The 14,847-nt window shown below is 41.4% G+C and overlaps 1 protein-coding gene across 3 annotated transcripts in view; it reads left to right on the top strand.

The window, feature by feature from the left end:
* The window catches only part of SEC24D (SEC24 homolog D, COPII coat complex component), a 181,486-nt gene extending 166,939 nt beyond the window's left edge, over positions 1–14,547 (top strand). For all 3 annotated transcript variants that reach the window (XM_082243002.1, XM_082243001.1, XM_082243000.1), the window contains exons 20-23: positions 1,350–1,529; positions 4,556–4,747; positions 9,110–9,199; positions 14,073–14,547. In XM_082243002.1, coding sequence (XP_082099128.1) covers positions 1,350–1,529; positions 4,556–4,747; positions 9,110–9,199; positions 14,073–14,213 — 603 coding nt within the window. In that variant the 3' untranslated portion in view covers positions 14,214–14,547. The remainder of the gene's footprint in view (positions 1–1,349; positions 1,530–4,555; positions 4,748–9,109; positions 9,200–14,072) is intronic.
* Positions 14,548–14,847: the final 300 nt, after the last annotated feature.

Below are 14,847 nucleotides of genomic sequence, written 5' to 3'. Positions count from 1 at the left end.
TCTCTCCTTCAAAAATTTATAGCTAACCAATCCTATCAGGTTGACGGGGCGGAGTCACAATGCAGTGTGTGCTGCCATAAACATGCGTCAGGAAAGGAAAATTATGGAAAGGGGAGTATACAATTTTTCGTTTTTTTTTCCCTGCTCTAGAGATAATAAATCACATTTTCCCCAGTTTTCATTGGAAGGACTCTGATTAAACCCCATTCATTTTCTTTAAAGAGGTTGAAACATCCAAATCTAATGCTAGTTCCTCAGGGATTCCAGAGGAGAGCTTTCGGGTCTTGAGTTCCTATGTCTGTACCCTGCCATGGCAATAAAAAAGCAGTCCCAATCTTTCTGTTGCATTTCTATTGTAATTACATCACTGAGAATGCAGTAGTAAGAGTGAGAGGGCCCATGTTGCAGAGTGTGTGTAATTCTGTAGTAGGTGTGAACAGTTCTGGTAGCTATGAGGAGCAGATATCCCCAAGAGGCATAAGCCACTCCTGTAGACATCTGTAAAAAAATATCTGTTCTCAAAGAATTTCTGTTTTTTCCCACTTAAACTATGTTGTTTAAACAATTTAGACCAGTGTCAACTGTAGCTGCAGGAATCAGTGATTCCTGCTGTGGCCCTGAGCAGCTAGAATAGTGTAGCAGCAGGAATCTTCAGATTATTGTTGCGGCAGAACGGCTAGGTGTGGTTGCTGACCACATTCACTATAATGACAGCTACTTGTTGCTGTCTGCACAGCCAGAGATTACCTGCGGTGATCGCTGCTGGATGCACACAAGGTACATCCAGCAGTGATCACCGCAGGCGACCTGTCATAGTGAACAGGGCCATAGTGAACAGGGCCGACAGCTGCACCTAGTCGCTCAGACCTGAAGCAGGAATCAGAAGATTCCTGCTGCTACAATGCGCACCAGTCTAAATCCCGGGGTGAATGTAGCCCTAAAACAATTCAGAATTGTCGAAACTGCTACTGTAACTGTTATTAAAACAATTCTGTATTAAAAGAATTTAGGGCTGCCATTAGGTTGGTGCTTTTAAAAATGCTACCTTGATTTCTTTCTCTTCAATACTTTTTGAGTCACTTTGACTGAAATCAGAATTCCTGATTTACATGTTTGCTATTTGCCGGTAACGCCGAGAATAATTAAAGCTGCTGGAAGCAGAAGATGTTAGCAAAATCAACTCTTGTATTTCTGTAAGCATTGGATCTCACAGTACACATCATAGAGTTTCTTTGTAAAGAATGTTTTTTTATGTTACATTCAAGACATGCAAAATTCACACACGTAACTAAATTTGATTGTGGAAAGTAAAGTGTATACTGTAATACTCTTCTCATCTTTCCTACCAGCTCATTCTTCCTGAATCCATGAAAGTGCTTCCAGTCTACATGAACTGCTTGTTAAAAAACGAGGTTCTGGTGAGCAGCCCAGAGATTGCCACTGATGAGCGGACATTTCAGAGACAGCTGATCATGTCTATGGATGTGGCCAGCTCCCAGCTCTTCTTCTATCCACTGCTTTTACCCTTAGTAAGTGATAACAGCAGGTGCATTGGTGGTCAAACATAAATAACATAAAACTAGTTCTTTAAACTTACCAGATTCAATTGGATAAGCTAGAGCAGCAACACTTTACAAGATGGATGGCACCAAGGCTTCACCTATATTTTATATCTGTAAAATACTTCTAGCCACCGCCATAGATAACCTCAAATGTAACTTCAAGAAAACATTTTATATCACTGCTTACTTTCATTTTACCTTTCCTTTTATTTGGTTTTAGTATCAAGGAGCATGCAGATGAAGTGGGGCCCAGCCAGGCCTAGACCTTAACTTTGACCTTCCTGAAGGCCAATAAATTCTGATAATGAAATATAGAACCCCATCATTATAAAAATAGAGATTCAATCATGGCATTCAAGTTACCTGTGTGTTAAAGTGGATGTAAACCCCATTTATGAAATTTGACCTGTGCACATCTATAGTTACATAGTAGGTGAGGTTGAATAAAGACAATAGTCCATCCAGTTCAACCTGTGTAGGTGTGTGTGTAATCATCTCACATACCCCTGAATGTTCTGATCCTTGAGATGTAAGTCTAAGAGTCTTTTGAAAGCCACCATACTACCCGCAGAAACCACCTCTTGTGGTAGAGAATTCCACAATCTTGTAGCCCTAACAGTAAAGAACCCCCCACGTTGCCTGTGGTTAAAACGCTTCTCCTCTAATCGCATTGTATGCCCTCGAGTCCTCATGCAATCCCTTCGAATGAACAGCTTTTTTTTCTAAGCTGGGATCCCCATTAAGATATTTATAAATTGCTATCATGTCCCCCCTCAGACGTCTCTTGTCCAGGGAGAATAAATCGAGTGATTGTAGACGCTCTTCATAGTCAAGGTCCTCCAATCCCCTAATTAGTTTAGTTGCCCTTCTTTGGACTCTCTCCAGCTCCAACACATCCCTCCTGAGGACTGGCGACCAGAACTGGACAGAATACTCCAGATGCGGTCGGACCAGAGTTTTATAAAGTGGAAGGATTATAGTCTTATCTCTGGAATACATCCCTTTCTTTATGCATGCTAATATTCTGCTGGCTTTGGCAGCTGCCGCTTGACATTGCATGCTGTTGCCTAATCTATCATCAACCAAGACTCCCAGATCCTTCTCCATTTTTGATTCCCCCAAAGGTTCCCCTCCTAACGTGTATTGTGTTTTTATGTTTTTAGTCCCCAAGTGCAAAACCTTACACTTCTCCACGTTAAACCTCATTTGCCATGTCGTTGCCCACTCTGTAATTTTGTCCAGGTCATTCTGTAGGATATCTGCTTCATGCTGTGCAGTTATTGCCCTGGCCAATTTTGTGTCATCTGCAAAAACTGATAACGCACTACTGATCCCGACCTCAATGCTGTTTATGAATAAATTGAACAAGGTTGGTCCCAGGACTGAGCCCTGGGGCACCCCGCTTACAACCTCAGACCAGTCTGAGTATGCGCTCTTTATTACCACCCTTTGGACACGCCCTTTAAGCCAATTCCGTATCCAAGAGCAAACTCTGCTGTCGATACCTGCAGACCTTATTTTATAAATTAAGCGCTTGTGAGGAACTGTATCAAACGCCTCAAACGTATCTATCTTTTGTGTTTACTTATCTCTCTTCAGCCCTAAGCCCTAAGTCCCGTGGCTTTCTCCTGCTCCGTTCTTCTGTTATTAGCATGATAACTTCTGACAAGTTCTCCATCAACTGAGATAAAACCAGCCTGAATTTTGTGTCGGGGTGGATGCATAGAAGTAGATTAGCAGACAGCTGGTCTAGTCACAGAAAAGCTCTTCATGTTTCTGCCTAAGTGAAGGTGTGGAGGGGGGGGGGGGGGGGGGGTTGTGTGCCTTTGCTCCAATCAGCTGTCTCGGCCTGTATGGTCAAACTTCCCTCCCCCAGGTGAATCAGGAAGAAAACATTTTAACATGATGTGCACTTTCTAAACAGTGTAGAAAGCTGAAGACAGCAGATATAAAAAATAATACTTATGTAGGAAGATTTGTTTTTATCTCTGTGTATCATCTGAGGCTGTTCACTTCACTGGGTATATGTGAGCAATTACATCCACTTTAATTATAGTAATTGACAATGCTTTAAAAGTACAATGAAGCAAAGGCATAGATTGCACTGTTTCTGTTGAAAAGGTTTCACATTTTGCTGGTTGCCATGTAAAAACTATAAAACCATGAAAAAATGAATTTTTAAAGAGTATTTACCAGGCTGCCTTAGATAATTGTAAACAGGTTCTGTGAAAAACATTCACTTTTTGAGTATCTGTCATTGTACACAATGGAGACTTTAACAATCTCTACAGATATAAAGGAACAAGAAATGCAGTAAGGCTCGGTTCACACTTATGCGATGCGGGAAGGCTGCAAATTCGCAGCCTGTTCCCGCATCGCAAACGCACCCTTGGCAGTTCACACTGCCATATGCGATACGCTGGGGGTGTCAATGTAATGTTAACGACACCCCCAGTTTGATCGCATATCGCAGTGCGATCTTGCACTTCGCACAGGATCGGATCGCACAAGTGTGAACCACTGTGCGATCCGATCCCGATGCGGCTCAAAAAAAGGGTCATGTGCAAGTTTACTGCGGGTGCAGTTGCGAATTTAGCCATACAAAGTGTATGGCTGAATTTGCACCGCACACCCGATCGCATGTAATGAAGGAGCAGTGCGCTCCTATATTACATGCGATCGGCGCAGCCGCACATATGTGAACCGGCACTTAATGCTATCTCAGATCACTGCATGCTCCCAGCACAAAGACCAGGCTATCAATGGCAGCTGTTGGTCCAAATTAAAGATCGGTATTTGGCAAGACCAGCTTCCAAACATGTGATCACATGACAATGGTCACATCAGTGCCGGTCCTTCCCACCCACTGGACATTCACAACCATTTAAAGAGATGCCAGAGTGGATAGGAGGTTTTTCAGTGTGGTTTTGTATATGTTTTAGAACAATGACTGTACTCAGTAACTAATTATGTTGTTTTCATTTTAACTAAAGCATACGTTGGACACCAAGAGTGATGCCATTCCTTCAGCTGTCCGTTGTTCTGAGGAGCGCTTGTCTGAAGGAGGGATATTCCTTCTAGCCAATGGTGTCCGCATGTTCCTATGGTTGGGTGTCAGTTCACCACCAGAATTTATCCAAGGGTTATTTAATGTGCCTTCCTTTGCACACATCACCCCAGAAGCTGTAAGTTATTCATACCATTTAACTCATTGTGGTAGTACTGTCCTCCTGTTAACTGTTAGCAGTATTAAATCCAAAAGCAAATATTTATTATATTGCAGCTTGCCAATTCTTAGATGTGATGGCTGCATAAATTTTCTTTTTTTAGGCTTTCTTTCTTTTATTTTCACTAGGTGATCCTGCCAGTAATTCTGTTGTTTTTCAACAGAGCAAGCTGTCCTGCAGATGTAACAGTTAGATGATTGAGCCATACAATTTAACACTGAAAAGGGTGCTTACAATGATCAGCTGTTATATACTTATGTAAAATCTTCACCCCAGTTTTATTAAAACGTATTTTTTACACTCTTTTTATTTTTACATTTTATTTTTAGATCAACTGTATTGCTATCATAAGGGAAGAACAAAATCCCTGTGATAGCATGGACAATGACAGGTACTCTTTACTGAGAGATCTCTCCTCTACCCTTTAAAAGCAACTGTTTAAACCCACATAGGTTTGATCAGATGCTTTACAAGCCAGTAACGGCTTGTGAACAGCAAACTGAAACCAGAAGTGATAAAATCCTCTGACATTACAGAGGAGGGGCGGGCACAGAAGTAACTGTCTTTCCTTTGAGTTTAACAGGCTGGATAGGTTGCAGCAGTTCCTGGCTCCCTTGTTGCACCAGAAAGCCTAGGAACGGCGTCGGAAAGGGGAGGGGGGGGGGAGTCGCCCCCCTCCCGAGCTTTGTAGAAGTATTAGGGTGACTGTAGAGCCACTTGGATCACTTCTACCGGAAAGCCCATTGCCAGTTAAAACAATTGATACCAGGATCATGACTCTGGTATCACTGCTTCCTGATGAGATGTATATATGCATCGAGAAGTATTTAACGATATAAAAGCAAAGGGGGGGGGGAAATAAAATGGATATTAAGGTATTATGGGGTCGGCATATTAGATAGGATATATAAGGTTATATAAAAAGTAACAAGTATGTTGATAACATATTATTGGTATTATTCTTAAAAGAGCCGTTACCCAATACTATAATATGGTAGGACGGGAAAGGGGGGAGAAAATCTGGACTTTAAGTGAGGTGTGTGGGGTCGGTGGTCACAGTAAAATGGTACAGTCATCTAGTAAAAAGTATAGATTTATTGATTGATAACATATACAAATATATACAAGGTACATCAAAATTGCATATGTATGATGATACAAACAAAGAGCAATTGATAACATACTGAACACAAGATCATATCAAAATTGTTGGGATGTGCACTGGAAAGATTAGGTCATTAATGGGGAACAACGTTAAAAAGTATAGAGTAGGTATAGGTGGGGAGTACATCCATATTAGGCTCGACGCGTTTCGTGGATGAATTCCACTCATCAGGAGCCGGTACACCCCAAATCATCATAGGCAAGGAGGGATGAGTATATAGGGAATTAATGTGGACAGTGATCCAAAAGGTCAGAGAAGTCTGCTCCGGGAGCTGTAGGGGCCCACAACGTGGCCGAGGGATACCACATAGGCATTCCATGTTGCATAGGGGTAACTGAAGCATTCAGGGGTGATATCTCAGATATTAATTTCCAAGGATTTCTACATGGATAAATAAGTAACATTAATATGAAGATATTTTCACTGGTGTGTCAATGACAAATATAAATTAATGGAATCAATGTGAAGGTAAGTATTATACCTGGATGAATTAATAATTTGAGTTGATCGAGGGAGATGAACAAAGTGATCTGAAACATCTAAAAAATGGTGAAAAAAGATTGGTTAGTGAAAAATGAGTAGAGAGAAAATTCCAAACCAAACCACCAAAAAACCACCAAAATGGTGAAAAGTGCTAAGGTGGGAAGAAATCATCAAGGGTGATTAAGTGAATGTGATTGTGAGAAAGAGGGAATACTTTCACACTTCCCATCACTTTCCCTCTGTGCTTTGGTTGAGCACCAAACAACACCTATCCACTTCTCACCAATCGTTTCCTTTTGTTTTTTATCATTTTAATTTTTCAGACCTTCTTTTGAAATCGGGTATTCTCTTTAGTATTCCCTCTTTCTCACAATCCCATTCACTTAATCACCCTTGATGATTTCTTCCCACCTTAGCACTTTTCACCATTTTGGTGGTTTTTTGGTGGTTTGGTTTGGAATTTTCTCTCTACTCATTTTTCACTAACCAATCTTTTTTCACCATTTTTTAGATGTTTCAGATCACTTTGTTCATCTCCCTCGATCAACTCAAATTATTAATTCATCCAGGTATAATACTTACCTTCACATTGATTCCATTAATTTATATTTGTCACTGACACACCAGTGAAAATATCTTCATATTAATGTTACTTATTTATCCATGTAGAAATCCTTGAAAATTAATATCTGAGATATCACCCCTCAATGCTTCAGTTACCCCTATGCAACATGGAATGCCTATGTGGTATCCCTCGGCCACGTTGTGGGCCCCTACAGCTCCCGGAGCAGACTTCTCTGACCTTTTGGATCACTGTCCACATTAATTCCCTATATACTCATCCCTCCTTGCCTATGATGATTTGGGGTGTACCGGCTCCTGATGAGTGGAATTCATCCACGAAACGCGTCAAGCCTAATATGGATGTACTCCCCACCTATACCTACTCTATACTTTTTAACATTGTTCCCCATTAATGACCTAATCTTTCCAGTGCACATCCCAACAATTTTGATATGATCTTGTGTTCAGTATGTTCTCAATTGCTCTTTGTTTGTATCATCATACATATGCAATTTTGATGTACCTTGTATATATTTGTATATGTTATCAATCAATAAATCTATACTTTTTACTAGATGACTGTACCATTTTACTGTGACCACCGACCCCACACACCTCACTTAAAGTCCCGACTTTCTCCCCCCTTTCCCGTCCTACCATATTATAGTATTGGGTAACGGCTCTTTTAAGAATAATACCAATAATATGTTATCAACATACTTGTTACTTTTTATATAACCTTATATATCCTATCTAATATGCCGACCCCATAATACCTTAATATCCATTTTATTTCCCCCCCCCCCCCCCCTTTGCTTTTATATACTTGATTAGGGATGGAGGCGGATAGCCCTGGATGGACACCGCCTCATTTAAAGTCCCAACTGTCTTCGTTTTTTGTTTGTTGTGTCTTTGTTTGTCCTTTGTCTTTAGCTTTTAACAAGTATTTAACGATGCTGCTGTACAAAGGTATCTCTGTGCTCCCTCATCTAGAGTGTAGACACTCAAATACAGGAGGTGTGTTTCTGGCCAGATCACCAGGTGAAAACAGAGGAAAAAAGCCTAAAAATTTTAATTTATGCAGCCATCTCATCTAATGATTAGTAACTACAATATATTACATTTTTGGTTTTGGGTTTATTGCTTTAATATAAACCTCCAATGCAACAGCAGATACCGAGATCTAACAGTGTAAAGAAATCTTTCTTCTCTGTAGTATTCTAATGTGAGGCCAACCGAATGGTTAACCTTGTGGTGGGGTCTCCAGCTCACCTTATGGTCTGCTTTTTATTAGTTAATCTGCAGATGCCTTGAGTATTTCATCAAGCTGTGTTGATATGTCAGTAATGGTGAAACTACCAATAAACAATCACAAACTGCTTTCAGGTCAAAAGACACCACCAGCAGTGCCAGTTATAACAGCCTATTTGGATTTATTTCTTCTATTTTCCTTTATAGAAATCTATGAGTTAAGGAAAACGTATTATTTAGGATAACAAAGATCTAATTTTTCAAGGTCAGGAGGAGCTCTAAGACAGCACTGTAGGGCTATATCTATCCCTAAGCTGAGCACCATTCACCACTGGTTTAAGTTAATGTGTTTCTAAAGCCAACGTTTTTTTTTTTATATTTTTGTAGAAGGAACTGTTAAAACTCGTTTTTTTTTTTTTTTACTGTCTGTGTTCCATTCACAACATCAAATAAGATGAAATCTCTTAAGAGTGAGGGAAATCTGCTCTTAGTTGTTAGTTGGTGGGACCTGCTTCCAAACATGTGACCATTGTGGCAAGGGTCACCAGATCAAATAAGATGAATTCTCTCCAAAATGAGTGAAAGCTCTTAAGCAGGCATTTTGATCTGTTTATGGGCAGGCTGATGGTACAATCAGCCTGTTGAGTTTTTGGCATGTGAATACTGTCGGCGGCTATAGCCGCTAGCCGCAATTGTGTTCTGCCAGACGGGAATGCTTTCTGCGCCTCCCTGTGGTACTGCTAGTGTAACTGTAAATCTCTAAATATGCCAACAATGTAATGAAACCAAGCTTTGCATTTATATTTAGCACAGTGTTTTTAAGGTTTTCATGCATTATTATTATATTTTAATTGCAGACATCTCTTCCTCAACTGGACAGTCCTCTTTCCAAAAAATTAAGAGACATTTTGGAATTTATTCAGAGCAAAAGTTCACATTCAATGAAGGTATGACATTCTGCTAAATTGTTACTGTAGTTATTGTAACAGTAAAACTAGTGCTCATTTGTTTATCTTAAAAAAAGGAAAAATTCCAACTTAGATTTAGAAAGTGGAATAAAGAAATGTATTATAATGTGGAAACTAAATAACCAGATGAAGGCTTGGAGTGCTGGGGAACCTAGCTTGGGGCCCAACCTTTGAGCGGAGCATACGATGGGCACCAACTACCCCAAGGTAAACAAGACTGAAAAATGTAGCTGTGCTGCTTAGTTCCAACCTACAGTAGTCTATACATTGTAAAATCTCCCAAGATGAAAAGTCTGCAGGGACAGGGCAGTGTCCATAACCACATTCTTAGGTGGCCATTTTGGGATGTTGTTCTTTGCAGATGCAGTACTTTGCCCAGTGTCATTAAGCAAGACATCATGTATGTTCTGTATGAAAGGAGCAGAGTCGTGTTCAAATAAAAGAAACAGTCTCTGAAACAGAGATTATGGGTGAAGGCAATGAACTACAGGGTCTTGCTGCCTGTGTGCTATGCCATGAGATACAAAATTATACATATATACAGCTTCCAACTTTAGATCACAGCTGGCTTGAGGGCCTGAAATTTAGTTTTCCCTAGGGACCATTCTTAAAGGTGGAAGTGGGAGGAAGACAGCAGTGATTCTGACTCCAGGACCCCACTCCAGGATATGGGTACAATTTTGTGTTGTCAGACTGCTATTGGTTTGATGGCAGAAAGAGTTGTGAATCAAGTGTTGATTTTAGATCCACTTTAAAGTGAACCTGTGCATTTTCTAAACAAATCAAGCCAACAGCTAAACTTTATTCCTCCCAAGCAGAAGATACATACCTTCCATTTGCTCCCCCACCACTCTATACAGTCACCGCGAGTATGGAAATACAGCTCCTTGTAAGCTTTAGTAGATTCTCCAGTCAAATCTTGCATGGGGATACTTGTCTCAACTGCAATAAAATCCAGTGCTGTCACATGGAGTGGATCACATGCTGCTCCATTTCCAGAAATAAAAGATATTTCCTAACCATACATCACAAGACACAGATAACTACTTGGGTTATGTTGCGACCTTCAGGTAAATGGACACTGGTCAGAGACTTCTGGTCTACTCTGGACCTAAAGGGCCTCAAACAAGTTCCGGAAAGTACAGAAATTCAAAATGAAACTCCTCCCCATAGCTCATTGGTTTGCTTAATCAGGGGGGCTTCCTGGTGTCAGTGGATATCAAGGATGTTTACCTACACATCCTGTTTTTTCTACCTCACCAGCTATTTCTGCAACTCGCAGTAGAGGATTGCCACTATCAGTTTGTGGCATTTCCTTTCCTCCTTCCCACGGTCTCCAGAGTGTTCTTCAAAATGTTGTCTCTTGTTCTGGGGTTGTCCAGGACCTAGGGTATCACCATTGTGGGGTGCCTGGAAGACCTGCTTCTCAGGGACCAGTTGGTTTAAAACTGACATCAAGTGTCTAGCAGACAGTACAAGTACTGGAAAAGTTCAGTTGATTGCTTAACCTTCAGAAGTCAGCCTTGGTTCCCACAAAAGGTCTAGAGTACTTAGGCATGGCCCTCAACAAGGCACAGGTGAAGGTACTGCTTCTGCGGGAAAAATGCCAGGTAGAGTCCCTGAAGTCCCTCGATTCTATCTGCTGGGGAAAATAGTAGCGGCCATCGAGACGCTCCCCTATGCCCAGTGTCACTGATTTCTTTAGCTTAATATCCTGTTGTGATTCCTTGGATCTGCATACAAATATTGGAAGTCCCTAAATCTGCCAGTGTATCTGACTCCCAAGACCAAATCATCTCTGGAGTGGTGGAATAGTTGATATTGGTACAGATGCTGGGAAATCCTTTTTTTCTGATAAATTGGAAGTCTTGATGACAGATGGCAGCCTTTCATGCTTGGGTGGAGCTCTGGAGAACCTCTTGGTTAAGGTAATGTGGTTGTCAGAGGACTGGAAGTTGCCAGTCAACAGCCTGAAACTTCAGCCATTCAGCTGGCCCTCTCATGCTGGTCTGTCTGCTTTTCGGGTCTCACTTTTAGGATGCAGTTGGAGAATGCCACGACTGTGACATACATCAACCATCAAGGAGGGAGAAGAAACCTTGAAGCTGAAGAAAAAGGAGACCTCACGATCCAGCCGTTTCCACTGTGCACATTCCAGGCAGGGAAAATTGGCAGGTGGGCTTTCCCAGCCATCAGCAGTTTAGTCCAAGCGAGTTGGCCCTTCCCCCGGAAGTTTTAGTGGAGATTTGTCTGCCATGGGGGACACCAGATGTGGATCTCTTAGTATCCAGATTCAAAAACAAACTGGACATGTTTATGTCCTGGACCACAGACTCTTAGACAATTGCAGTGGATGTCCTTGTGACTCCTTGGGATCAAATTTCCCAGATCTTTGCCTTCCCTTTGTTACAGCTGCTTTCTTACTTGTTGAGCAAGATAAAAGTGGAGGGCATTCTAGTGTTTCTGATCACACCAGCTTGGCCAAGAACATGGTATACAGACATCAAAAATCGAGCTGTGGTCTCTTCCGGATTAGCCAGATTTAGTCGTTTCTGTAGTAAGGTCCAAGCTTCTATCCTGCTTTTTGGCCACTGGCTTTGATGGCATGGCTGTTGAAGCTCAAGACCGAGGGATGGGGGTGTTTATAAGTCTGTAATCCCTTCCTTTTTCAAGACAAGAATGGAAGGTGTACGACATTACATGGAAAGCCCTTTTCACTTGGGTTGGGGCTTTTAAGTTTCATCCCTGACAGGTGGTCATAGGGCACATTCTGGCCTTTCTCCAGTCTGGTGTGGAGATGTCTCTGGCCTTAAGTACCATCATGGGACAAATATCAGCCTTGGCTGTTTGGTTTAAACCTGTCTCATATCATTCCTTGGTTAAAGCCTTTGTACAGGGTGTCACATGGCTTGTTCTGCTTCTGCGGCTCCCATTTTTTGCATCTGACCTTAACTTGGTCTTGTCTTGCAGATTACTCCTTTGAACCTCTGTGAGAGATCCCCTTGTTGCTCCTTTCATGCAAGGTTGTCTTTAGTTGCCATTACCTCTTAAGTTCTCAGAGTTGGTTGTGCTTTTCTGCAAGGGAGCCTTTCGAGGTTATTCACCAAGATATGGTGGTGATGAGGCCTTGGTCCTTTTTCTTCCCTAAGGTATTGGGTTGCCATCTTTTTGTCCTTATTATAAGCATCCTAAGTAGAAGGATCTTTGCTCTGGATGTTGTTTGAGCTGTTCCAGTTGATCTTAAATTTACAGCTTTGTTTCAGTCAGTCTGATTCCCAGTTTTTTTGTGCCTAAGGGTCCCTCTAAGGGTCAGACAGCTTCTCGATCCACTATTTTTAGGTGGATTTGTCATCATTTTTCCCAGGTATCAAGGGTAAGGTTCCTCCTTTCTTGGTCAGGGCCCATTCCATCGGGAGTGTCAGTGTTTCTGGGCTATTTAGACTCAAGCTTCTTTTGCTACCTGATCTTCTCATCACACGTTTACTAACTTTTACTAGGTAGATATTCATGCCTATGCAGATGCCAGTTTTTGGCAAAAGATCTCCGAGGCAACTTTGTAGTGGGGTCCCCCCATTCAGCTAACAGCTAAGCAGCCTAATGAACAAGGGAACACTGTAGGGGAATGATGCCACCTTCTCCACTTAGTCCAGAGGCACTCACCAGTCCAGTTGTCACCCATTGTAGTGGTTGTGCCCACGTAGAGTCTTCAGGGACTTGACTCTTCCCCCTGAGTATCACTGGCATGGATCCAGGGAGCACCTTGCTGGCGCAGTCACTTGGTGCACTGTAACCTGAAAATTGCTGCCTGTCTCATCCAGCACCTACTGGAAGCATTACAGGCCATCCCTGCACTTGCACACTTGGTCCATGTACATTCCCTCTTTGCCTACTGGCTGTAACGACCAATCCTTTCACTGCCCCATCGGGGTTGTTAGTAATAGGCCGGAAAGTGTGGGACTATAGCCCATGAAAGGAGATCTTCAAAAAAACATTATAGGCACATCCGTCGCCTAAGAAAATAAGCTAAAAACTAAGGCTTAGCTGAGCTGGAAGAGGTTATCCCTGGGTGGGGAGTAAATGAAGGAAGGTATGTGCTGTTGGGATACTGAGCTTTAAACTGAACCTGGTATTTTGCCCTACATGGGAAAAGACTGAGTTTGCTTTAAGCCCTAATAAAGCAGTTTCACATTTATGTACCACAGTTAGAGCCGGTTCACACTACCACGACCAGAAAGTCCCCCCGTGACTTGAAGAGACTTGTTTAGAGACTTGGAAGAGACTTGTGCACTACTTTGAAGAGACAGGCGGCTTCAATTAAGATAAGGAGGCGACTCCCATTAAAGTATATGGGACAGTCGGATCACAGGTCGCCTCAAAGTAGTACAGGTCCCTTTTCTGAAGTCGGAGCGACTTCCGTAGTGCCAATTAAGACGGCACTGATTGATTAACATTGCTTTTGTTATGTCAAGCGACCTGGGGCTACACAAGTCGCCTCACAAGTCGTGCTAGTGTGAATGGGCTCTTAGCATAAAACAAACATTGTAATCAATTAAAAATGAACCACTATGAAAACAGACAGACTTTTGCCATTTGGATTATTTGACTTACATTTTATGCTCACACTCGCAGTTCTATCTAATCTTCATTTGATATATTGGCACATTTTAATGAATGCCATGATGTGTGAAGTTGCCACATTATTATGGAAATTTCTAGGGAATCTTAAGTGAGATATACCATTTTAATGGGTATTTGGAAGATTATTGTTTTCATGTGTGAAGTTGTCAAATGTGCTCTCAGCTAATGCAGTTCATGGCTATTAACATAGCTCTTTTTATTTGACAAATTTCAGCTTGTCTTGGTGAAGCAGAAGGATAAGGCAGAGATGGCTTTCAGACAGCTGCTGGTAGAAGATAAAGGCCAACTTGGGGGGGCTTCATATATGGATTTCCTCTGCCTTGTTCATAAAGAGATCCGCCAGCTCCTTACATAATTGCTCCAAGATGCCTTCTATGATACATCCCTCAACATGCCAGCAAACACACTGCGTCCAACTGTTGTTTACTGTGGAGTAAAGTGCTGCACAAGACATGATGTGACTACAGTCACAATTACAGTCCTATATTTCATAAGTGCTTAATATTTTAGGATCCAAAGACAATCAGGCCTCTCCCTGGAAACAGATATATGAATGATGACTTAAAGGGAAATACTTGTGTGTGTTTATCACAAGAATATTGTTTGTATGTATTTACTGTATGTCTGAATATGTTTCCTCCAATCATTTAGGTACTCTATTGGTATAAAATACACTTCAATCCTTCCAATCCTGTGTGCCTTTGTTACAATTAAGCACTAGTATTTGAATATCTGATATTTAAACGAGAGCTTGTCATATCAGAATATCAGGAAATTATGATGTTTTATCACTATTAAAGGTGACTTTGAAGTTCTTTTGCCTTTCACTGGCCTCACATGTCTTTGTGTAGAAGGCTATCAGGCCTTAGCCCTTCTTATTATGTAAAGATTATTTGAAGAATGAATTGTAGATATGGAGGCTGTTTTACTAAAGAAGCTGTGTGAATGGTCACTTCAATTATCCAATTATGTGAAAAGCAAACTCTTGT

Source organism: Pelophylax lessonae (genome assembly GCF_965119305.1).
Source record: "Pelophylax lessonae genome assembly, chromosome: 1".
NCBI classification, from domain to species: domain Eukaryota; kingdom Metazoa; phylum Chordata; class Amphibia; order Anura; family Ranidae; genus Pelophylax; species Pelophylax lessonae.
Note: the sequence above shows the minus strand (reverse complement) of the source record. Positions and strands in the feature narration are given on the sequence as shown.